Source organism: Corvus hawaiiensis, chromosome 3 (genome assembly GCF_020740725.1).
Source record: "Corvus hawaiiensis isolate bCorHaw1 chromosome 3, bCorHaw1.pri.cur, whole genome shotgun sequence".
NCBI classification, from domain to species: domain Eukaryota; kingdom Metazoa; phylum Chordata; class Aves; order Passeriformes; family Corvidae; genus Corvus; species Corvus hawaiiensis.
Window position 1 is genome coordinate 69,331,459 of NC_063215.1, and position 25,153 is coordinate 69,356,611.

The following is a 25,153-nucleotide window of genomic DNA, read 5'->3' on the forward strand; positions in this document are numbered from 1 at the left end:
CCCAGCTCACAGGGACCCGAGGACCTGCTGGAGCACCATGTGCTTGCTCCTTTCTGGTCAGCACCAAGGCTCATGTCCCTGGAGCCAGGGGACATATGGGGTGCCAGAATCTCCTGTGGGACACAACTGGGATGCTTGTCCCACTGGGGAGGTGGGAGGTTCTTCCCAGCCAGCCCACCCAGCAGGGAAAGAACCCTTAGTACAGCAGTGAAGATGAAGGACAGAGGTGCAAATCTAGGTTTTGTTTTTGTCTCATTACAGAATGAACAGATCTGAACTGGGGAACAGTCTGCCTAAAAATCAGGCAGTCTGTCTATTCTTGCTTTGTTTGCTTCAGTATGCTCCTATGACATAGAGATGGGTGTTTGTGTTTCTCCAAAAACAACCAAATGCCATAGGTTTGTTTTGGCAGATGGATTGTAATGTTCTCTCTGGTTGCTTGGCCCTGCCTGGCAAGTGGCTGCTGTGCTTTCCCTCAGGAGTGCTCTTCAGGTGTCAGATATTCCAGAAATCAGATTTTCCCTCTTGTCATAGAAGGTATTACCACCGTCTCCTCTCTCTCCTCTCTTCTCTTCTCTCTCCTCTCTCTCCTCTCTTCTCTTCTCTCTCTCTTCTCTCCTCTCTCTCCTCTCTCTCCTCTCTCTCCTCTCTCTCCTCTCTCTCCTCTCTCTCCTCTCTCTCCTCTCTTCTCTTCTCTCTCTCTTCTCTCTCTTCTCTCTCTTCTCTCTCTTCTCTCTTCTCTTCATCTCGGCATACCAGTAGCTTCTATTAGAGTAACAGTTTCAGTACAGAGGCTCCAGACTAATTTTAGGTGACCTCCCTTCTCTTCTTTTCCTGAAGAGATGTGAAAGGACGAGGGACTTCAGACAATGAGGTGACCGATTGGCTTCTTTGCCAGATAGATAAGCAACTGCAATCAAAAGAGTTGACAAGTTTTGCTGCTCAGTGCAATGGAAGGACTAATGGCTTCTGTTCCCTGAAACAAGGATGGATTCAAGCCACATGCTCTAAGGCATCTTGGCACCTTAATGAACTGGAAACCTAATAGAAATAACCCCAGACATCTGAAGGATACTGATGGTCAGAGGAAGTCCTCCAGAAAGCTGATTCCTTCAGCCTTTTTGTGGTGGATTTTAATCAAATTCAAAAGAAAAAATAAAAGCAGTTTTTCATAACTTGGTGAGTTACCGTTGCCAGGAGAAAATGTGAGGGAACAGAGTGTGATAAACTGTAAAATTGTATTTGTTGTCACTGAGCTGGGGTTCAGGGCGTTTCGCCATTTTTTCCTTAACAGTCAAGTAAGGAAGACTACTGCTGCCAGGAAATAATTTTTTATTGTCTTCCTTGTAATTCCACATTATTTAAAGAAATAAATGTGAAAAAAAAAGCCCCAAGAAACAGGCATCAACTGTTTCAAATGTGCTTTTGGTTTTTGCCTTAAGATGGCTATTTGAAGTCGAATTACCTTTTTGATAAATACATGTCCCTCACCAGTTTGCTGATGATATTACATGGTTGTGAATTATCACAGGGATGGTGGGTGCATGTCTTGAATGAAAAGGCAACTCCATCTTTCAGGATAAGCAGCAGACCTGCTGTGTCCACTGAGAAAATACATTCCCTGTGTTACAAGGTAGTGAAATTCTCCTTTGAAGTAAAAGCAGTGTTCATTTTTTTTTTTACTATTATTCTAAGTGTTGCTTTCTTTCTTTTCTTGTTTGCTAGACTTTCCAAAGCTCCTCTATCCCTTGTAAATATAGTTGCTTTACATAAAATCATAACCAAACCATCCAAAAACCCCAACAATGGGTGTTAAGCTGATTGATTGTTGTTCCAGACTCTGGAAAACAGACTGCCATTGTTTCAGCAAAACTGGCTACTGCTCAGTAAATTACTGAAACACAGTCTAGTCAGGTTACCTTGAACACAGCTTTTTCCTATGAACTCTGATCCAAGCAAAGCCAGCCACTATTCATAACTGAGCTTGTCAAAAGTAATTTCCTTTTTCTTGGGGAAAAATCCACTAACTGGTGGCAAATAGGAAACTTTCCATGGTGAAGATGGATTGTTAAATGAGATTATTATTTTCTTCAAAATTAATTTTCTGTTCTCTTTGAAAGGAAAAAAGAAAACTAAAGTGTTCATCAATGACTGAAGGAAAAAAATGTAGAAAAATTCTTCAGAATGTAATCCAAAGAGATTATGTTTTTGATTAACAGAAAGGAGATGGAAAAAAGCCTATTTTACACTTTTTTTCTCTTCATAGCAGATTTATTAACCTTCATGATTTTATACTTGATCTTTTTGCTTGCTGAGCTTTTTGAAGCCATAGCACCTGAGACGAAGGCATTGAGAGATTCTGGGTTTCTGTGTAGGGAGCTAAGTATGGTTTTGTTTTTCATAGTTGTAGAAAAGAACTTCAGCAGACGACTAAAGATTTAAAAAGTGGGGGAAAAAAAGGAAAAAATGCAAATAAGAACATTATTTATGCCTCTGAACCTTTTAATTTTAGGAGGTTTTTAATACTTGGTGTTGTCAGTACGGTGATAGTCTTGTCAAACTGAAAAGTGGAATCAATATGTTCCATTTTGTGTCTGCTGTTCAGAATGGCAGTGCTATGAATAATGCAAAGTGTTAGTAATTTTCCAGAAAAACATTAGAACTGTTCAGCAGGGAAGATTTTAACTAGGGAAATTAGATGGGAGGAGCAGAGCAGAAACCATCTCCAGTTGCAGCAGCAGGGAAGCCACATGCAGCAGCAGTATGATTTTCTTCTCTGCTCTGCAGCTCCTTTTGCAATTCAGCCCTGAGAGATGAAGGGAGAGATTCCAAGTCAGTCAACACTAGGCAGAAGACTGATAAGAAAGCAAAATTAGCCCACAAGTCAAACTTCTAGCTGTTTTCTCGCCATTCAACAGGTTTGTGTTAAAGTGCCACCACAAATGTGGTAGGTCAAGGGGACATAAAAGACATTAGATATTGGTGCCATGAGGAACTTTTCTCTTAAAAGTCAGTACCAAAGAAATTTAAAATGTGTACTGTATGGTGAATCATATATATTCTCTTTTTTAATTCAGAGGTCAGCAGCAGGTTTGTTTTCCTCTTTTGCTGGACAGTGTACTTGATGTGACTGGATTATTTCAGGGACATACCAGGAGCTGTTGGATACAGCCTCTCTCTAACTTCAGCAAAAGGGAATTGTATCACTGGAATTTGTCACAGCACATAGCCTAAGCTGTAACCGAGCAGTATGTTGAAATAAAACATGCATTAGCTAGCGAGTGCTTATTTTCTTAAGTGAAAATTTTGCTACATCTGCAGATTAGGAAAAGCTTACTAATTTTAAAAAATTATTTCTTTCCTGATGCTTGCAATAATTTTTTTGGATTCATGGGGCATATCTTTCCTTGTCCATGTCTTTCCTTCTCCGTCTCTTCACTCTTTTATTTTGAAGATTTATATTGTAGAAAGTAAGCATTTTCCTCCCCAATTCTTGTCACATGAAATCCTATTAAAAAAAAAGGCAAATGGAATGATCTCTTATGTTTGTTTTGCCTCTGTCCTTTTTGGAGTGTATGAAAGCAATAATATCTAACGCTCATTGTTAATAAAATTAATTTCCTTTTGGCTCATGGATTTCTTTTCTCCAATGATATATTTAGTATGCAGACCTCTGATATTTGTTCTAATAAGCCTCTTTTAAACTTTTATATTGTTTAAACTATTTTTGTGGACCTCTGCTAAAAACAATGTGTAATGCTAGCTTCAAGATTTTGAGGCATTCATAGAACTTAAATGTGTTTCTGTTAATATAAGCATTTTTGAGGTTAGGGCTAAAATCTGCCGAGTATAATTTCTGTGTATCCAGTCAGGCTTTAAAGGAATGGGAACGTTTGACCTGGGAAAGAAAATGGGAGAAAAATGTGAACTACAGAAATGTCTCATTATTAAAATAGGCTTTCCTGTGTTGTAGGAAATGTGACATTTTGAAACATTTAAATTCCTTGGTATCTGTGCAAATGACACTGTGTCATATGTGGAGGTGTGAACTTTCTGCATTAGGCCCTTCTTGAGACATGAGCACCATCCAGCCCATCTGGGGAAGCCAGTACAAACTGGGAACAGGCTAAAAGGTGCTTCCCCTTGAGTGTCCTCCCAGGTTCTGACGTCCTTCAGCTTACCAACAGATATTGCTGCCATATCTGTTTTTAGTAGCCTTTGACAGATCTCTCTTCTATAAATATATAATTTTTATTTTATTATTATTATTGTTGTTATTCTTTTGGTGATTTGGGTTTTTCTTTTCAAATCCAGTTACATCCTTGTCATCCAGAGTATCCTGTTGTAAGAATCTATGGTTTTACCAGCCCTGAATGTCTTTCAGCATTATAGAGTCCTTCTGTATCTCCGTGAGGTCAGATTTCTTATCTGGTGTCATTAATATTCCCTGAAAAAGTTGCTACTTTACTGTTAACCCTTCTTGGTTATTCTTGAGTATTGTCTCAGCACAGATGCTGTGCGCCCTTACTCAGTGTCTCATTTCACTAAGAAAACCAGCTATTTTATTCCTGTCTTTAGTTTCCTACCCTTAATCATTCTATCCTCTCTTTTTTCCCCTTTTTTTTTTTTTTCCTGAGATCAAAGGACTGTGTTTATCACATCTTTAGTGACTGGATCAAAGATCCTGTTGCAAGATAAAGAAGCTTTTTCTGCTGATTTTCTTTCTTCCCCTTGCTGATTGTGTTGTTCATTACGATGTTGTCTAATACTAGCTAGGTTCTGGCAATCTTCTGTTTATTTTATCCATTTTTTCAAAAGTGTCTTTGCTTGTCACTTCAGTTCGAGACTATTTTTCTCTGACTTACGCTTTTTCTAGAGAGCCCTTTTCTGTATGCAAACAACCTGTTGAGTGGAAGGTGTCCCTGCTCATGGCAGGATGGTTGGAACTAGATGCTCTTTAATTTCCCTTCCAATCCATACCATTCTGTTTCTGTGATGTCCCATGGTTTTTCTCATATGATTTTTCATTCTGAGCAATCTGGTAACGGATATTACTGCTCAGTTGTGAGCAGGACTTGCTGTTAATACAGGTCACAGAGTCTTAGTATTGCAGTATACTTGGCTGAACATAGATGCTTTTAATGTTAAAAGAGTGATGTATTAGAGAGGTGATGATCCACAGCGCTACTTGATGATTTCCTCTGCATCTCCTCCAATTTGTTTTTTTAAAAATGTTTTAGCACAAGTATTTTCTGGGATCCAGCATTTCAAGGTAAACAAAAGATGTTGGGTTCCAGGAGCCAGAGACATGAAATGATTCCCTAATTCCCAGGCACTACCTTGTTCAGATGAGAACTTAGTAAGGCACTGGCAGGGTCTTTTCTGGTTTTAGTGAAAAAGCCTAAGTTAAAAGTTGTTCTGTTTTAGGGCTTCTGAGAAATTGAAGAGAGTCCAGAAGATGGTCTTAAAAAGGAATTGCTGTAGGGAAATAGAAATCTTCAGGTGAATAAAAGATGTGCTATAAAGCCGATGTCCTGCAGCTATTCCTTGTGTTCATTGAGATCAAGACAAAGCAGTTTTCTGAATTACATTAAGGTGGTTTTGTATCAGATACTAGTAAAGGTTTCCTGACAGTAGGAGCAGTAAAGCATTGCTATGAATTACAGTGGATATGAACTTTTTTTTTTAAGAGATTGGATAAATGGTAACCTGGTATAGATAAACTTGCTTCTCCTTTAGCAAAGGTTGGTCTAAAATACTTCTCAACAACCTGAGTCTTCTGCCTTTCTTGCCGGGACAGGGACAGCCAAGGCTGAACTGCATTGCCAGGAATGGTGAGACCACCCTACCAGGAGCACCATCACCCAGCAGCAGCATCTCTGTCCTCTTTCAGCCCACTGACTTCAGCCTCACAGTCAGCTCCAGGCTGAGGCTGTCACCTGTCAGAAATTAACTTTATCTGTACTCTAGAACTATCTTTTTTGAGCATAAATTACTGTCTGTATATGTTGACTTGTACAAAGCATTTGGCACTGTCCCACACAACATTCTTGTCTCTAAAATAGAGAGACGTGGATTTGATGGATGGATTAGTTGGTGGTTAAGGAATTGTCTGGACAGTCGCACTCAAAGAGTTGCAGTCAGTGGCTCAATGCCCAAGTGGAGACCAGTGGCAAGTGGCATTCTTTGGGGTCAGTAGTGGGACTGGCGCTGTTTAACATCTTTGTGGGTGACAGCGGGATCAAGCATGCCCTCAGCAAGTTTGCTGATGACACCAAACTGTGTGGTGTGGTTGACATGCTGGAGGGAAGGGATGCCATCCAGAGGTGCCTGGACGAGCTTGAGAAGTGGGCCTTTGTGAACTTCATTAAGTTCAACAAGGCCAAGTGCAAGGTCTTACAGCTGAGTCGGGGCAATCCCTCTGTATCAGTACAGGTTGGGGATGAACAGATGGAGAGCAGCCCTGGGGAGAAGGATTTAGTGGTGCTGGTAGATCAGAGGCTGGACATGGGCCAGAAATGTGCACCTACAGCCCAGAATGCAAAATGTGTCCCAGGCTGCAACAAAAGCAGCATGGCCAGCAGGTCAAAGGAAGTGAGACTCCACCTTCTATGACTTTCTCTTTTACAACTCTGCTGAGTCCAGCTCTGGGGCCCTCAACATAAGAAGGACATGGACCTGTTGAAGCAAGTCCAGAGGATGTCCATGAAGATGATCAGAGGGCTGGAGCACCTCTCCTATGAAAACAGGCTGAGAGCGTTGAGGTTGTTCAGCCTGGGGAAGGGAAGGGAAGGGAAGGGAAGGGAAGGGAAGGGAAGGGAAGGGAAGGGAAGGGAAGGGAAGGGAAGGGAAGGGAAGGGAAGGGAAGGGAAGGGAAGGGAAGGGAAGGGAAGGGAAGGGAAGGGAAGGGAAGGGAAGGGAAGGGAAGGGAAGACCTTAGAGCAGCCTTCCAGTACCTGAAGGGGGCCTACAAGAAACCTGGAGAGGGACTTTTTAAAAACAGCATGTAGTGACAGGACAAGGGGCAATGGCTTTAAACTGAAAGATGGTGGGTTTAGAGATTAGGAAGAAATTCTCTACTGTGAGGGTTGTTGGAACAGGTTGCCACAGAAGTTGTGGATGCCCCATCCCTGGAAGTGTTGGGGAGACCAGGCTGAATGGGGCTTTGATGCACGTGATCTAGTGAAAGGTGTCCCTGCCTTGCCAGGGGGATTGGAACTAGGTGATCCTAAAGTCCCTTCCAGCCCAAACCAGTCTGTGACTTGCTGCTTTTTTATAGGCATCAATTTTCTGGAGTCCTCGTGCCCTCCATTAGGGAGGGCTGAAAAGTCCTTGAGGTGGTGGGTATTTCCTGCTCAGCATTTGCAGAATTGAATATATGCCATTCCTAATTGATTTCATTAAAGCTCATCATCCAAGCAGACAAATTTTCCAGGTTCTTCTATGAAGAAGTGTTGGTAAACAGAATTAGCAGAGGTACTGTCTCCTTGTTGTTAGTTGCCAGTGGGATTCGTTCTTGATTACAGTATAACAGTCTTCATTTTTGGTCTTCCCTGGATCTGTGCCCTCTGTAACAGGATGGTTATTTAATGCTTACACACTGCTTCCAGCTGGCAGCCACTCGCCCTTTTTTTGGCATAATTTTTTTCTACTTTTTTTTATGTATTTCCCATGCTAAGATGGTTTGAGGTGAAAAATACAGAAGCAATGGAAAAGAAAGATATGATAAGGTGTCTGCTTACAACTGTGATGTGGTTCCATTCTTACTAGTAAAACTTACCTTTGACAAATTACTAACATGATTTCTGATAACAGAAAAGAGAGAAATATATCCACCTATGTATTTTCTTGATGTTGTACATCATCTTAAGTTAGAAAATAATGATGTACAAATGTGTTTAATGTTTGTCACATCTGAATAGTGGCATTGTGGGCATAGTTCATCACTTTTGCTATGTCAATGCCAGCAAAAATTTGTATATGAATGAATAACTTATGTCTGCACTTAATGAAAATGTAGATGGTTAGCAGAAGATGCTGTTTTGTTAGCTGCTGCTTCACTTGCTAAGATGCCAGAAAGAAAAGTGTAATACATTGTTGGCTGAAAAGTCAGGCAAATTAGCCCAGGCTAAAGAGTCCATTGAAAAAAAAAAAAAAAAGTGGGGATTAAACTTGGCAGCCTCTTTACTTGGGGGGGGGGGAAGTAAAAACATGTATTTTGCCAGAAGAAATTGTAAAGTCAATTCAAAGAAACCCCAGAATTATCCTCTACAAAAATGTGTTGAGTTTGCGTGGCAAGCTTTTGGTAGCAGTGGCAGGGTACTGGGGGGCCAGAGGGGCTTCTGTGAGAAGCTGCCAGAAGTTTCCCCCATGTCCCGTGCAGCCAATGCCAGCCAGCTCCATGATGGACCTGCTGCTGGCCAAGCCTGAGCCCTCCAGTGATGGTGGTAGCACCTCTGGGGTAATCTGTTTAAGAAGGGAAAGAAGTTACTGCACAGGAGCAATTGCAGCTGGAGAAGAGTGACAATATGTGAGAGGAGCAGCTCTGCAGACACCAAGGTCGATGCAGAAGGAGAGAGGGGAGGTGTTACAGGCACCAGAGCTGAGATTCCCCTGCAGCCTGTGGTGCAGACCATGGTGAGACAAGTGTCCACCTGCAGCCGGTGGAGGACCCCAGGCAAGAGAGGGTGGATGCCCACGGGAGGCTGTGAAGGACATTAAAGTAGTGACTGAAGTCATCCGCTGTGTCCTGTGTCGCCCTGTGCAGCTGGAGTGCTGTGGTGGCGTTGTGGTATTTATGTGCGCAAGCCCCGTGTTGTTTGCTCTTCTGGTAGAAGACCAGAAGGCAGTGGAGGAGGAACAGAAAAGGGTTTCTGTTGCTTTTTGAGCTGGCAGAGCCTCACAGAAGTGAAGGGGCAATCACAGCTGGTGCAGGGGGGCATTTGGAGACAGAAACCCTGCATTCTAGGGTTAGCTGGATCTGCTCTGCCATCTTGTGGAGCTTCTCCCCAGGATGCCCACTGGTCACTCTGCAGCTGCCACTGGTGTCCCAATAAACTTGTCCAGCTTACTGTCATCTCCAGAGGACAATCATCCCACACAGTTTGGCACAGTCCACCCCACCTGGCAGCCCACCTTGGAGAGGCTCAGCACCACAACAGCACAGCATGAGAAACATTTGGCTTTGTCTATGTTGGTAGTGCTGATTTGGGAAGCAATGCCCAGCACCTGCCCGCTCCACAGCAATCTGCTGCCAGTGATGTTGGCATAGGTGCACAAACAGATACCAAATGCCTCCAGAATTTGAAAGAAAGAAGTCATCTTGCTGCTGTGTGGCTCTAGTTATCCAAATACTTGATTGAGATTGAATAGAAACATTAAATATCACCTGGTGAAGTAAAACTCTCTCTAATTAGGAATAAAAGTGTGTTGCATTGTATCTTATGTTTCATTAAATGTGTAAATAATTTGTGCTCCTAAGTAAGACTTAGCAAGTCATGTTACATTTATACTTGGAAACCTTCATGCTACCTATACCTTGACTTTTCAGTGTCTTTCTGCAGCCTTCTGAAGGAGGAAGTTTTGCTTTTCCTTCTTTCATTTCATATTTGTACTCACAAGCCCTTTCCTGAGCCATCATGTTTACATTTTCTTCCCCAGAGTTCCCTAGCTGGGGCCAGAAAAGATGGGGAATTATGTTGGGGTTTTTTTAGTGTGGCTGTGTTTAGTTCATATGATGCAACATTGTCCTCAGGATGTAATGGTCAGTTTGACCTCTTTACAAACACCAAGTATGTGAGAGAACACTTTACAAGCTGTGAGAGGATTCTCGGTGGCTCTCTGGAGAGTTGGAAGAATTTTCCTTGGCTGGCAACAGTAAGGACAAGACTGCACTGCTGACTGTAGTGGTATATGAAGAGCAGCATTGTAAGCAGGAGAAGTCACCGTAGACTGGGCTCAGTCACTGGTTTTCCACATCATTTTATTCCATTTCCTTTTATGAAAACTTGGAAGATGTTTATTTAGGTTGCTGCTGACACACCTCCACATCTTCACCCTCCAGTCTGAAGGAGCATGGACTGTTCCTGGGCTTTGAGCAAGGTCTCCTGGTTTCACACAAGTTGAGGTATCCCACAGGGGCAGGGCGTAGAAAGAGGGTGTGTATTTTTCGTTTTGGTTGTGAGAGAAAGGATATTTATGTAGTTTTCTGTAGATGAACAGATGGAATGGAATGGAAATTATTTGCAAGGCATGTATGTGAGTTATGATTCCGTATTTTAAATTGTCAGGGCTACTAAGAATTGTAATGCATCCATGACAGAATTTGGTGTTTCTGTAATTTTTGGTTGAGACACTGATAATCAGAAAATAGGGAATACCTTGAAGCCTAAGTTTTTTTTTGTTTTGGTTTTTTTTTTTATTTGGGTGTTCCTTCTACTGGACAAAAAAAAGTTGCTATTTCTGTCAGTACTGTTAGGATTTTGTATTAGGATGAAAAAAAATCAAATTCTCAAATCTTATGGCACATCTTTTTGTATATGGTACAGTATTTGTCATAAGTTAAAGACATTAACTTCAGTAAATTGCTTATTGTTCTAAAAAAGAACGCCTTAAAGTTTTCTCTTTTTGTGATGGCATTAGAAGTCCCAAAGGAACTTTTTAGCCCTTCACTCTCTACAACTACCTGAAAGGAGGTTTCATGAGAGGAAATGTCCTTAAGTTGCATCAGGGAGGTTCAGGTTAGATAGTTAAAAAAAAAAAAATTCACTGAAAGAGGTGTTAGACATCAGAATAAGCTGCCCAGGGAGATGATGGAGTAACCATCCCTCGAAGTGTTAAAGAGGCATCTGGATATGTGCCCCAAGTGGCACTTGGGGATATAATTTAGGGGTGATTGTGGTGGTACTGGGTTAACAGTTGAACTAGATGATCTTGAAGGTCTCTTCGAAACCCGATGATTCAGTGATTCTATGAAATATTTTTAGTTGGGTGCTGACTTCTTCTTATAGCATGTATGAGCTCACTATGGCAAATAAAATAGTTTATTATTAATCTCAGAAAAACATATTAATAATGCACCTTTGATCTATTTCTGATAGATCAGTAGTCTGACTCATCAACAGATTAAAGGATTAAGGCATGTTGTGATTTTTATTTCAAAGACAATTTTACAGAAGAACGCAGCAGAAATTACCGGCTTAACTTTTCAGACAAAATTGTTACATGAGTAGAAAAACATAGTACTGTTTAAAAGAAAGACAGTTTCTGTTGTTACTTGGAGCCCCAGGGCTGATTCCCAGGCCTCCCACTGCCCTGTTGAAGACACAAGCCTAGTGGGATGTGAGTGATATGAATTGTAGCCAGGAGCTGAAGAATAAAGTAAAATACCTCTTTCTTGTGAAGGGTTATGATCAAAGTACCCCTCTGTGTTTCGTTCTGTATCTTTCCAGACTGTGTTAAAATAATTCTTTTAGAAAGCTCCTCCAGTGATTTAAATGAGCAAGGCTGTCATCTGTCACCTTGCAAATTTTTATCTCACACACAAACATTTCTGCCCTGAAAGATCTGTGTTCTGCTGAGAAAGCATGTTCTTACTGGGAAATGTGGTTCAATTAATGTTGCTTAGGATAGCAGAGTAACAGTACCTAGAGTAGCGTCGTTTCACCTTGGTTTTCCATGCACCAGGAAAACCCCAGAAATTCCTGAGTGCCACTAGCACCAAAAGGCATCTTCCTTTAGGGGTGTTTAAGTTTTAAATGACTAGCATACCTCCATCTGATCTTTCTTTCACCCTTTTTTTTTGGTTGAAAACTGATTTCACATCTCATGGAGTGATCATGTGCTACAAATGCATGAGGACACTCCCGCAGCTGGAATACAGATCACAGCAGTGGTGGCAAACAAAGCCTGGGAAGGGGCGGTGCTTCTACTGCAAAGAAAGCCTGGTGCTTCTGATGTCAGGAAGGTGAAATGCATGTCCTTGTGTGGCAAAAGATTGTAAGTTCGTAGGAAAGCTCACCTGGCCTTTGTATTAAACCTTGAGTCATCAACAAGGAGCGGGGAAGATTAGATTAGAGTCCGCCTGGTTGTTTCAGTGATCCTACACCAGTTTACTCTAAAAAGGACACTAAAAATCTCTTTTTGAGTTAACTGTCAGCTGTTCACTTGCTAAAGCTGCACGATTTTCCATGTGAATTTACATTGCTTTTATTGTACAGATGTTTCTCTGGCCATGTGAATCAAATACTGTTTTCACAATTACAAGAAGGTCCCGGTTACACTTTTGTATTGATACTCCTCTCGGAGAATATTTTCTGACCCACCATATTCATTATTCTTGCAAAGAAATGGTAAGTTTCTTTGTTGGAAGCTAATGTCCATTTGCCTTTGTATGAGAGTGAGAAAAGAGATAATATCCTTAGTTGGGTGTTGCTACAGATTTTTAAATCTTATGTAGGTGTTCTCTCTACCTTCCATCTAATCCATCAATCAAGTGCAAGCCAGCTTGGACGTAATTTAAAGCATTGTCAGGGCAATATTTCAGATTTTTTAAAATCCAAGCAATTTATTAATTCATTGCAGGTCTTTAGGTTCTTGTGAAAGGCAAAAATATATATCCCTGAAAGCATCTCTGGTGGTGTCTATAGTAAAAAGCACAATAAGCCTTTATAGAAGTGCAATTTGTAATTCATGTTAAAAAAACTCGATTGGGATGATCGGAGAGAGGCACATTGCCTGTGCAATCTGTACATCCACACTAAGATTTCTTAGTAATCATAGCATTGAGAATGGGGGGCTGGTTAGCTTCAGCTCAGAGTCTTTAATGTCAAAATTCAGGTCTTGACCATAAATCTTCTGGTGTGTGTTTAAGGCAAGCCCTGAATAGACTGTGGGGAGGAGGGGAAATTGATTGTTTGTATCCCTGTTGGCAGTTCTTATGTTGTTTTGTTTAATGGTTCCTCACCATGTGATTTACTTCCTACCCCAAGGTCTTCTGATGTGCTTATAAAATTGGATTCACGTTAGTGTGAGACAGAGTAGGAACCAGAAATGTACTTTAAAAGGCTTACACACCCAAATGGGGCTCTAATGTAGTTAGGTGAGAGAACTGAAGTTCTGGGAAGAGCTTTTCTCTGATGAGGCCTCAGATGCAGATGCTGGAGGCCTGTGCCCTGCCCTGCCCCTGGAGAGCAGGGGATGCTGTCTGTGTCTTCCATGCTGCCAAGCACATCTATGTTGTGGAATGTTCTCTATCCCATTTTATTTACTTCATAAAATACGGATTTGTTTAGTTGTTGGTTTGATGTTGATGTGTATCACGCCTATTACATTGTGAAAGCACACATCTGAATAACAGTGAAGATTGATTCTGCAGAGGTGAGATCCTTCCTTTCTTGCTTTTGTTGTCTTACACATTTTTTGCCCTGTGTGTCTCTGGAGTGGGTGTGTCTGCTTGCAGAGTAAGGCTCTATTAGATTAGATAAGGATAATGGAATTCAATCCCACGTGTTTCTTATTGTGCTGAAGTAAAGCTATAAATAGAATGCAGTTCCTCAGGGTTCAGTAGCTATGCCTACTCTTTGAAAAATGATAAATAGCTTCTAATTAGATGAATGATTTTTCATGAAAATGATGCTTTCTTATAACCCCTTTTCTCAGTGGGGCTTTGCACAGTAGGCTCAGTTCTGAAAATCTGAGAAGTTTACAGAATTGTAACCAAAAGTGATGTATGTTCTACTGTTGAGTGAGATGTGTGAATTACAGCTTACATATCTTCATTCCAGTCATTGAATGAAGCAGAATTTAAAAAAAAAAAAAAAAAAAGAGAGAACAGGTAATAATTGTTGCTTGAATTTCATTTATTCTTGCTACTTCAGGTTTCCTCCAGGGTGTATTTAGAACAAAGAAGAGCCTGAAAATAATCTCCTGCATATTTTAAATATTACTCAGTATGAGAGTTGATTAATGTGTCCCACTTTGAATCATACACTAATCTCAGTATAATAATTGTGGGGTTTGCAGCAAGGAAGAGAAAAGTGCTTTCTGCATTCTAGGACAAAATAACTTTTTGTTTCCCCTGCTGCTATTTAGAAGTAGATAGATGGACCAATAAATGACTTTTAAGATTTTTGTTATAGCCTCAGCACAGTTCTTTGACCCTGAGATGACTATAGAAAGTATGAGATAAAGAAAACAGTGTCTAATAGAGAAAGGAAAATACAGTAATTTTTTTTCTTTCCTCCCCCACAGGACATTAATGTATGTATCCTTGAAAACTATCCTGAATGTTCCAATCCCAGGTTATTTTACATCATACCGTATTTCTGTGGACAACATCCAAGATGCAGGTAAATATATGCAAGGTATTTCAATTTGTTCAGCAATAGCTATTGCCAACATTTTGTCAGAAACTGGTAATAAAGAGATGGCATTATTTGAAGTACAAGAGAGAAATGTAAGTACAAGGAATGTAGCACTGTATGTGGTAACTGCATGCATTTATTTTGAAGTAAGGAGGGCACTGCAAATGTAGCACTATTCTCTTGATTCATAACATGAATAATTCATCAAATCCAAATGTATTTATGTGAAATTTTTTTCTGGGTTGCTCATTTTATCTGCGCTGTAACTTTGTAATACATCTTTTTGATTTGCTCAGATGCTTGTATCAGGTCTACATATGAGGAGTACAAGTTTCTGTGTCCATGTAAGAAACCGTAATCATGCTTAAAACTATGTAAAGTGCAGCCTTCTACTGCTTTAATTGAGCTACCTCATTTTTAACATTCTGTGTATGCCATTCTCATTTTGCTGTATTACTGATACCATAGTAAATTTTTATGCAACAATATGTGAATAATTTTAAATACTTTTTTGGTTTTAAATACTTTTCTACTGTTGGTAACAAATGTTCTTTGTTAGGCTTGTTCAACTTCAGAGTATTCTGTTTCTGTATTATTCAGGCTTCTCCATAATGAAACAACTGCACATTTTCCAGAACTTCTTTCAAAAGCCATACTTCTGGTAGCAGCAAAAACAAGTGAAAATGTGTTACTTCTTTTGTCTTCATTTCTAAATATCTTTGTTGTAAAATCCTGCCTTATTTTTTTGGCTTAAGTGAAGTTATATATAAGAAACAAAACAGGTTTATTACTTCATTTACATTACACATTTTTTATTAACATATTTTGGCTTTCTTTGCAAATGCTTATGATTGCACATTGAACTTGTGTGCATGAGTAATTCCATTAACAGTCACATGCCTGAATACTTTCACAACATATCTCTCTGAGGTTCCCAAGCAGCATATTGAAGTATTGTTTTATACTTTGTTGAAGATCTGTCTCCTGTCATGTCCTTGCACTTCCTTCACCTACATCTTAATCCCACAAGGAGCTACAAACAGGAGGCTCATAGTGTTTGTTAGGACACTTTGCTCTTCCAGAAAGCAGATCAGTACACAGAACATGGTAGAGCATGAAAAACCTCCTACAAGTCTGCTCTAGTAGGAGTAGAAAGTAGTATTCAGATAAATGTTAAATTCACTATTTCGTAGGCTCCACAATAACCTAATGAAGTCAGGGAAGAGGTGTGATTTTCAGCTGCTCCCAGGCAGTGTGGGCAACTGATTTCCTTTGGCTTGGGACACTGGCATTATACCTTGTCTCAGTATGAATGGTGACTGCTTGTCTTGGGGTGACTTTATGAAGTGTATCCCCTATCGCCGCTCTTGTGCCCAGACATGGATCCTGTGCCTTTACGTGTCTTTAAAACTGGGTGCAAGAGAAAGAAAAAAAAGCCAGGTGAACTTCTCGAAGCAGTTTATGCTCCAAGGTCACTCTATCTCTCTGCGTGCTTCTGCGGCAGCAAGAGCGGAGGAAGCATCCTTTGCTGCTTTTTAGCCAGCTTTCGGCTCTGTTTCTCCAGAGACAGATGGAGAGTTAAACTTTTTTTCTCCCTGGGACTTTGGCTTCTTCTTTTCTTCTGGAACTGTTCAGAACTTTCCACTGAGGCCTAGAGGGAGCCCAGGCCGACCCAGCTCCAAAGAAGACAGCGAGAGAGACTACACACACAGAAAGGACTGAAATTTACCAGGTTCTCTCCACACCAAGAGGTTTTATTATTTAGCATTATTCTTTTCCCATTGTGCATTGTGTCTGTTAAATAAATAGTTTTCTTCCCTTTCACTTTCCTCCAAGGAAAATTTTTCCCGAACCTGGTGGGGGAGGGATGGCTGTAACCTGCCTTCTATCAGAGGACATCCATTTTGGACGTTCCTCCGAACTTGTCTCAAACTGGGACAAATAATTAGTAGCGCCCAGCGCGTGGCTCAGAGGAAAATGAAAAAAATGGTAGTAATTACATTTTGGTTTGGTTTTAATTGCTTTGTATTGGGGTAAAGTAGTCACCATGTTGGTTGAGTTCATACTGTCTCTCTGGTTTGAGGTACTAATGTCTTTCTGGTCCCTAGGCCTGTTTGCCTATCCACAGATTGCTCAGATTTTGTCCCTGGTACGTAACTTTTACCAAGCAGGGTCATGAATCCAGATTTCTATTTTGCTGTGCTCAGTGATAATGATTTATAAGAAGTTAACAGAGGTACAGGCAGCTGTTCAAAATGTGTATGATTTGTGGTTTCTCCGTCCTAATCCCAGTCCTAGTTTCAGTAGCCTGTTTTGGGGGTTTATTAGTAATTGCGCCCAGTTTGTTAGAGGAGGAGATGGGGTTTCCCAGCCTTTCATCTCCTTCCCTTTTAAATTTAGTACATTATCTTTTGAGAATGTTCAGTTTCCCCTGAATGTTAAAGAGACCGCCTTCCTGGTATTTTATCTGGTAGGCTTCCTCTATATGGTTTGCAGTTTGTCTAGAATCAGGGCTGAGATTTCCAGGGTGACTGATGAGACACCTAACCCAGGCATGGAAAATCCTGAGTGGTGTGGGGAATGGGAGGATATGGGCCGAACCCTGAAGAAATTCTCTGACCCAGTAGCTTGGAAATTCCCCCCTGGGCAAATTCAGAACCCAGCTGAGGTGGGGAAATACCTGAAAGAGAAATGCAATGACAATTCTAATGAGAAAAAGCTCATTGCAATATGTTGGGCCTTGACATATGCCTATCGCACACTGCTAGGTACTGTAGAGCAGCAGCTAAAGGTAGAGGGGCAGGAAGATAAATCAGCAAAGCCTGCAGACACCCCAGTCACTCAGGCTGCAGCCACACCAGACAGGAAGCCCAAACTAGATGGAGATTCTAAGCTATTGACAGTGGCTCCTGTCACGAGGAAAAAGCACACAACCAAAACTGATCGCCCAGTGAAAGATGATGATGATGCAGAGGAAGGAACCTCAAAGCCACCAACTGACTCAGGCACAGAAACTATTACTGAGTCCATGTCCATAAAGGACCTTCGTAGCCTAACAAAGGACTACACCCGATGGTCTGATGAATGCATAATAAGTTGGATGGTCTGTATTTGGGACACGGCAGGAGATGATATAATGCTGGACAGTGCTGAAGCGAGGCATTTGGGATCCCTGTCACATGATCCAGCTATTGACCAAGCAATAATAAGGAGGGCTGAGTCTATCAGTCTCTGGACACAGGTCTTGAGTGGCGTGAGAGATAGATACCTGTGCGCAGACGATTTCTATATGCAGCAAACAAAGGATCCAATACTTGAGAGAACTAGCGGTGGTAGAGATTGTCTGCACAGATGACCCCGGATTGAGGAGTCCAGACTGGGTCAGAGTTAATCCAGTGATGTGGTGAAAGCTCATACAAGTTGGGCCACAAGAATACGCTTCTGCTTTAGCAGTAATGAAACTGGCTGACAGTGGGAATGAGACCATGCAGCATATGGTGACAAAGCTCTGAGCATATGCAGATGCCGTGCATGGCCCAACACATGCAAGAATTGCAGCTGTGGAAGCACATCTGCAGAAAGTGGAAAATAAGATAGAGAAGAATCACCAGGAACTCAAGAAGGAGATCAACGAGGGCCTTCTCCAAATCTCAGTTGTACAGATCAGAGATTCTGTTACCAGACGCAGATGTCCTCCAGCTAGAGAGAGAAGGTTCATCCCATGAGGTGAGCTGTGGTTCTTCCCGTGCGATAGTGGGGAAAACATGAAGAGGTGGGATAGACAACCCACTTCTGCTCTGGCAGCGCGAGTGCATGAATTGAAGGAGTGCAAGACTCAGAAAGAAAGTTCCACCAGAAAGGAAGTAGCTCCAGTTGCCCATAGCCGAACTGCCATATATGAGGGAAGAGAAGATGACATGTCTGATCCCCTTGAAGGAACCTCTAAAAGGGATGGCCAGGGAAGGAAGGATAACCAGGACTAGAGGGGCCCTGCCTCTAGCCAGGTAGAGACCAGGGAAAACCGTATTTTTTGGACTGTGTGGATTCATTGGCCTGGCACATCAGAACCACAAAAATATGATGCCTTGGTTGATACTGGTGCACAGTGCACAATAATCCCATCGCAACATGTGGGGGCAGAATCTGTTTCTATTGCTGGTGTAACAGGTGGATCACAAGATTTGACCCTGGTGGAAGCTGAGGTGAGCCTGACCGGAAAAGAGTGGAAGAAACATCTCATTGTGACTGGTCCAGAGGCCCCGTGCATTTTGGGCATAGACTTCCTCCGAAGTGGGTATTTCAGAGACCCAAAGGGACTCAGGTGGGCTTTTGGGATAGCTGCTGTGGAGACAGAGGGCATTAAGCAATTGAACACTTTGCCTGGGCTATCAGAGAACCCATCTGCAGTAGGCCTTCTGAAGGGGGAAGAACAAAGAGTACCAATTGCCACCTTGACAGTGCATTGCCAACAGTACCAGGCAACTCGAGATGCTGTGATTCCCATCCACAAGATGATCCGTGATCTGGAGAGCCAAGGGGTGGTCAGCAAGACCCACTCACCCTTCAATAGTCCCATCTGGCCTGTGCGCAAATCTGAAGGAGAATGGAGATTGACTGTGGACTATTATGCCTTGAATGAAGTGACTCCACCACTGAGCGCTGCTGTGCCGGACACGTTGGAGCTCCAGTACGAGCTGGAGTCCAAAGCAGCAAAGTGGTATGCCACTATTGACATTGCTAAGGCATTTTTCTCCATTCCTCTGGCACCAGAGTGCAGGCCTCAGTTTGCCTTCACCTGGAAGGGTGTGCAGTAAACCTGGAATCAATTGCCCCAGGGGGGTGCAAGCACAGTCCCACCATCTGCCACGGACTGATCCAGACTGCACTGGAAAAGGGTGGGGCTCCAGAACATCTCCAGTACATTGATGACATCATTGTGTGGGGGAACAGCACAACAGAAGTGTTTGAGAAAGGAGAGAAAATCATCCAAATTCTCCTGGAAGCCGGTTTTGCCATCAAGAAGAGCAAAGTCAAGGAGCCTGCTCAAGTGATTCAGTTCCTGGGAGTGAAGTGGCAAAATGGATGGCATCCGATTCCCACCGAGGTCATCAATAAGATCACTGCAATGTCTCCACCAACCAACAAGAAGGAAACACAAGCTTTCCTAGGTGCCATAGGTTTCTGGAGAATGCACATTCCCAAGTACAGCCAGATCGTGAGCCCTCTCTACCAAGTTACCTGCAAGAAGAATGATTTCCACTGGGGCCCCGAACAGCAACAAGCCTTCGCCCAGATCAAACAGGAAATTGCTCACGCCGTAGTCCTTGGCACAGTCAGGACAGGACCCGAAGTGAAGAACGTGCTCTACTCTGCAGCCGGGAACAATGGTCTGTCCTGGAGCCTCTGGCAGAAGGTGCCTGGTGAGACTCGGGGCCAACCGCTGGGATTCTGGAGTCGAAGCTACAGAGGGTCTGAAGCCAACTACACTCCAACAGAGAAAGAAATCTTGCAAGCCTGTGAAGGAGTCCAACCCGCCTCAGAGGTAATCGGCACTGAGGCACAACTCCTCCTGGCACCCCGACTACCAGTGCTGGGGTGGATGTTCAAGGGAAAGGTTCCCTCTACCCACCACGCCACCAGTGCCACATGGAGCAAATGGATTGCTCTCATCACACAGCGTGCCTGTATCGGAAAACTGAATCGCCCTAGGGTCTTGGAAATAATCACAAATTGGCCCAAAGGTGAAAACTTTGGTCTCAGTGATGAGGAAGAACAAGAACAAGTGATGTGTGCTGAAGAAGCTCCACCCTACAACCAACTGCCATCAGAAGACACACACTATGCTCTTTTCACTGACGGATCCTGTTGCAACATAGGGGTGAAATGAAAATGGAAAGCAGCCATATGGAGTCCCACACAATAGGTTGCAGAAGCTACTGAAGGAGAAGGTGGATCGAGCCAACTTGCCGAACTCAAAGCCATTCAGCTGGCCCTGGACATTGCTAAAAGAGAGAAGTGGCCAAAGCTCTACCTTTACACCGATTCGTGGATGGTAGCCAATGCTCTGTGGGGATGGCTGGAAAAGTGGGAAAAGGCTAATTGGCAGCAGAGGGGAAAACCAATCTGGGCTGCTGAAGAGTGGAAAGACATCGCTGCCCGAGTAAGAAAGCTGGTTGTGAAAGTCCGCCACGTAGATGCCCATGTCCCCAAGAGTAGGGCTAATGAAGAGCACCAAAACAACGAGCAGGTAGATCAGGCTGCAGAGATAGAAGTGTCACAGATAGACTTGGACTGGAAACACAAGGGAGAGTTGTTCCTAGCTCGATGGGCCCATGATGCCTCAGGCCATCAGGGCAGAGATGCCACCTATAGGTGGGCACAAGACCAGGGGGTGGATCTAACCATGGACAGTATCTCCCAGCTTATCCATGACTGTGAGACATGCGCTGCGATCAAGCAGGCCAAGCGGGTGAAGCCCCTGTGGTACGGTGGGCGATGGTCCAAATACAAGTATGGGGAGGCCTGGCAGATTGATTACATCACACTGCCTCAAGCCCGCCAAGGCAAGCGCTATGCGCTCACAATGGTAGAAGCCACCACAGGATGGCTGGAGACCTACCCTGTGCCTCACGCTACTGCCCGGAACACCATCCTGGGCCTGGAAAAGCAAGTCCTTTGGAGGCATGGCACCCCTGAGAGAATCGAGTCTGACAATGGGACTCATTTCGAGAACAGCCTTATCAGCACCTGGGCTAGGGAGCATGGCATTGAGTGGGTGTACCATATCCCTTACCATGCACCAGCTGCAGGCAAAGTGGAACGGTGCAATGGATTGTTGAAAACCACCTTGAAGGCACTAGGCGGGGGAACTTTCAAAAACTGGGAGCAGCATCTAGCAAAGGCCACCTGGCTAGTTAACACCCGAGGTTCCACCAATAGAGCTGGTCTAGCCCAATCTGAATCCCTGCATACAGTAGATGGAGATAAGGTCCCTGTAGTGCATGTCAGAGGATGGTTAGGAAAGACTGTTTGGATTAATTCTGCCTCGAGTACAGACAAACCCATCCATGGGGTTGTCTTTGCTCAGGGACCTGATTGCACATGGTGGGTAATGCAGAGAGATGGAATAACATGCTGTGTACCATGTGAAGGGTGAAAACCACCTGTAATGTGGAATGCCTGTATACCACTGCTTGCTGAGTGTCACTGTCACTGTTTGTACACAGCTGTATATGTATATGTATGTATTAATGTGTGTGTGTAGAGCCGACGATATGGGATAAGAGGTGGAATGTCTTGGAGTGACTTTATGATGTGTATCCCCTATTGCTGCTCTGTGCCCAGGCATGAGTCCTGTGCCTTTCCGAGTCTTTTAAATCTGGGTGTGAGAGAAAGAAAAAAGCCAGGCGAACTTTTTGAAGCAGTTTGTGCTCCAAGGTCTCTCTATCTCTCTGCGTGCTTCTGCGGCAGCAAGAGCGGAGGAAGCATCCTTTGCTGCTTTTCAGCCAGCTTTCAGCTCTGTTTTCTCCAGAGAGAGATGGAGAATTAAACTTTTTTTCTCCCTGGGACTTTGGCTTCTTCTTATTCTCCTCTTCTGGAACTGTTCAGAACTTTCCACTGAGGCCTGGAGGGGGGCCCAGGCTGACCCAGCTCCGAAGAGCGAGAGAGACTACACACACAGAAAGGACTGAAATTTACCAGGTTCTCTCCACAGCAAGAGGTTTTATTATTTAGCATTATTCTTTTCCCATTGTGCATTGTGTCTGTTAAATAAATAGTTTTCTTCCCTTTCACTTTCCTCCAAGGAAAATTTTTCCCGAACCTGGTGGGGGAGGGATGGCTGTAACCTGCCTTCTATCAGAGGACATCCATTTTGGACGTTCCTCCGAACTTGTCTCAAACCGGGACACTGCTGCTCCCAGAACATAACTAATATGAATTAGTATATGGGATTTGGGATTCTTAAGGTTGTCTAACCACATTATGCTTTTGGGAAAAGGGAAGCGTAAAGATGTACCGAGGTTCTGCCAGCTTCTCCCACTGGGAGAAAAGATAGAAGAACCCTAAACTGTTCTTAAAAACCAGTATCAGTCACAGCAAAAAAAAAAAAAAAGCAAACCCTGTAGCAAAACTACAGGGGAATCAGGGGTAATAACAGGGAAAGGGAAGATCCTGGAGACTTTGGCAGAAGTTAAAATGAAGGACAAGGTGGAAAATGATAGTGTCCTGTGTAGGATTCACCAAGTAACAGCAGGCAGTGGACATTGGTCCCAACAGTTCTGCTGATGTGGTTTAGGGATACCACCACCCCTCAGCACCTTCCAACACCCAGGGCAGTCATTCCTCCCATCAGACAATTTGTGCTGCTTCCAAGTTGAAATACCAAAGTTCACAAGTTTGAGCTGATAAACAGCTCGGCAAAAGATGTCTTCAGAATGGAGTACTTTCACACAGTGATTAGCCTCCTTTTAATGTGATCCTGTTTTTACATGCCAAGCCAATTTTAGATGTTGCGGGGAAAAGCTCAGTAAGCTGCTCAGGTTTGGTGGGGGGTCTTTTTTTGTTCTAAGTATAGCACTGAATATTTTTTTTATTCACTTTTGTTCTTGGCTTGAATTTGAGAAGTAAATGCATAATTAAACTTTTCTTTTTCCCTCCTCCATCTGTTCTTTCCCCCATCAATTTCATACAGGGAGCCTGGTGAATGGGCCCTTGAAAGAGCAAAACTGAACGTTAATGAAAATTTTCTGCTTGTGGGCATTCTGGAGGAGTTGGAGGATGTGCTGCTTTTATTAGAAAGATTCTTACCTCATTATTTCAAGGATGTGCTTAGCATCTACAAAAATCCAGGTAACTTTTTCATTAAAAAGCTATTCTTACGGAAACTTCAGCAAAATCTGAATGGCTGCTGAAGGGTACATGTTTCTTTCTTGTTCAGTCAATGAGGAAGTTTATCTCCCTTTTAGGGAGCAGATTTGATTAATGGGGAAGGTCACATATTCCACTTTTATCTTTAATGTTACTGTGTGGTTTTCTTTCCTTGCAAGCACTTGTTGCTCAGTGATCTTTCCACATGCTAGAAAGCTTCCCATTTTCCACTGGAGTGGCTTTTCCTTCTTTTAATTGTCATACTCAGTTCTCAAATAATACTGTCAAAATATTCCCAAAATGGTGTCAGCAATATGTACTTAAAGAAACCTTCAAGAAATGGTTTGGGGAGCTGGACACTTTGGAGATTCTCTAGGACCAAGTTCAGCCTTGACTACGAGTTGAAATGAAATGAACCTTCAGTTGAGCTGAGTTTAGGTGAAGTACAAATAAGAATGTGTATTTACAGCACTTCCAGTACAAAGCATACTGAGGAAAGAGGCTTAGGAGACTGGAGTAGAGAAATGAAAATGGAGGGCACTCAATCTACTGCTTAATTTGCACCCCGTGGACATTCTGAAAGGGTTCCCTCTGTCAATTCATCCCTCCAACACTTATTTATTGCTGACTTCTTTAAAAGGCAGTCTTGTGTCCTATGCCTAAAAATAAATATGATGCTTCTGGAGGGCTGTGCATGTCATTCCAGCAGAATTGATTTCTTGCTTACATTTGACTGGCTCATCAACATTGTATGAACCAAGCAGGGGTAAAACTTCCCTTCTTCCTTTGTGATTCGGTTGCATTTGTGTCAGTGTGAAATGCCTACAGCCATTAATATGTGTTTTGTACCAAGCTGTATATTAAAAGCACATGGAACAAAGATTGAATTTCGTTTGTAATGTATGCAGCTGATGGCTGGCTTCTGACTGTGAACAGAAATTACAGTAGTCAATCACTTTGGAGAAATTATGGGTTTCTATCCATAACCAGGATTTATGCGTGACTGTTCACCAAACCCTTCTCCCAGGATGCATCTTTGGAAATTCTGTATTTAGCAGTGATACAGATACTAGGGAAAGTATGACATTCCTTCTCTGAATATGATTGCAGAGGGTCATTATCTGCTTGCAATAAGGCAGTTAAGGCAGCTGTTTGGAAGGTGGGAGTGTCATGTCCAGCCTTAGAGCGATTTTGCTCAATAACAGACATAAAGAGAGTATTGTACTGACATGAGAGCAACGCCCAGTTTGGGATCAGTTATTTCCCTTATCTTTATAACGTAAAAAATAAAAATACCTATGTTTGTAGTATATGGAAGTCATCCTAAACATTTGCACGTTTTGGTCTCCGAGGTGTCCCTGTAGGGATGTTAGACAAAAGGAAGGCAGGGGGATCAATAGAATGATATGCTCTCTCTGCCATGAGACTTTCCTCTGAGAGTCTATATGCCTTCTTAGCTGCTCTGTGCACCATATATTTTCATTTCTTTTACTATGGGGGAAGCTTATAAGCAGCACACAGGGTTTTGATTTGCATTGGGGTGCCCTAGAAATTGTCAGGTGGGAAATAAGCAATCTGCCAGAATCATTAAGTGCTGGTTAATCTTTCTCTTCTCTGTGTATTTTCCAGTATCTGAAGGAAATTTGATCACCTGTTTCAGGACAGTGATTTCCTCTGGGATTTCATGTGTAAGACGGGTCTTGTGTCATGTCTAAAGATTCACCACTTTACTTCAGTATTCCCTAGGTGGATTAAATCTTTATTTTATCTTTCCCATTCACTTATTGACTGGGCATACTAGTAAGAAAACAGTTTCCTTGTGTTAACTCTCTCCTCCTCTTTTCATGCATACATATGTTTGAGGGGTTTTTTTCTATCATAATTATTTTCTGGTTATTTCTGAGTTGGTGCTTACAAAAAAA

General features: G+C 42.5%; 1 protein-coding gene across 2 annotated transcripts in view; it reads left to right on the top strand.

The window, feature by feature from the left end:
• Positions 1-25,153, top strand: part of UST (uronyl 2-sulfotransferase) — a 170,475-nt gene that overhangs the window by 107,633 nt on the left and 37,689 nt on the right. For both annotated transcript variants that reach the window (XM_048297608.1, XM_048297609.1), the window contains exons 6-7: positions 14,251-14,348; positions 23,056-23,213. In XM_048297608.1, the coding sequence (XP_048153565.1) occupies positions 14,251-14,348; positions 23,056-23,213 (256 nt within the window). The remainder of the gene's footprint in view (positions 1-14,250; positions 14,349-23,055; positions 23,214-25,153) is intronic.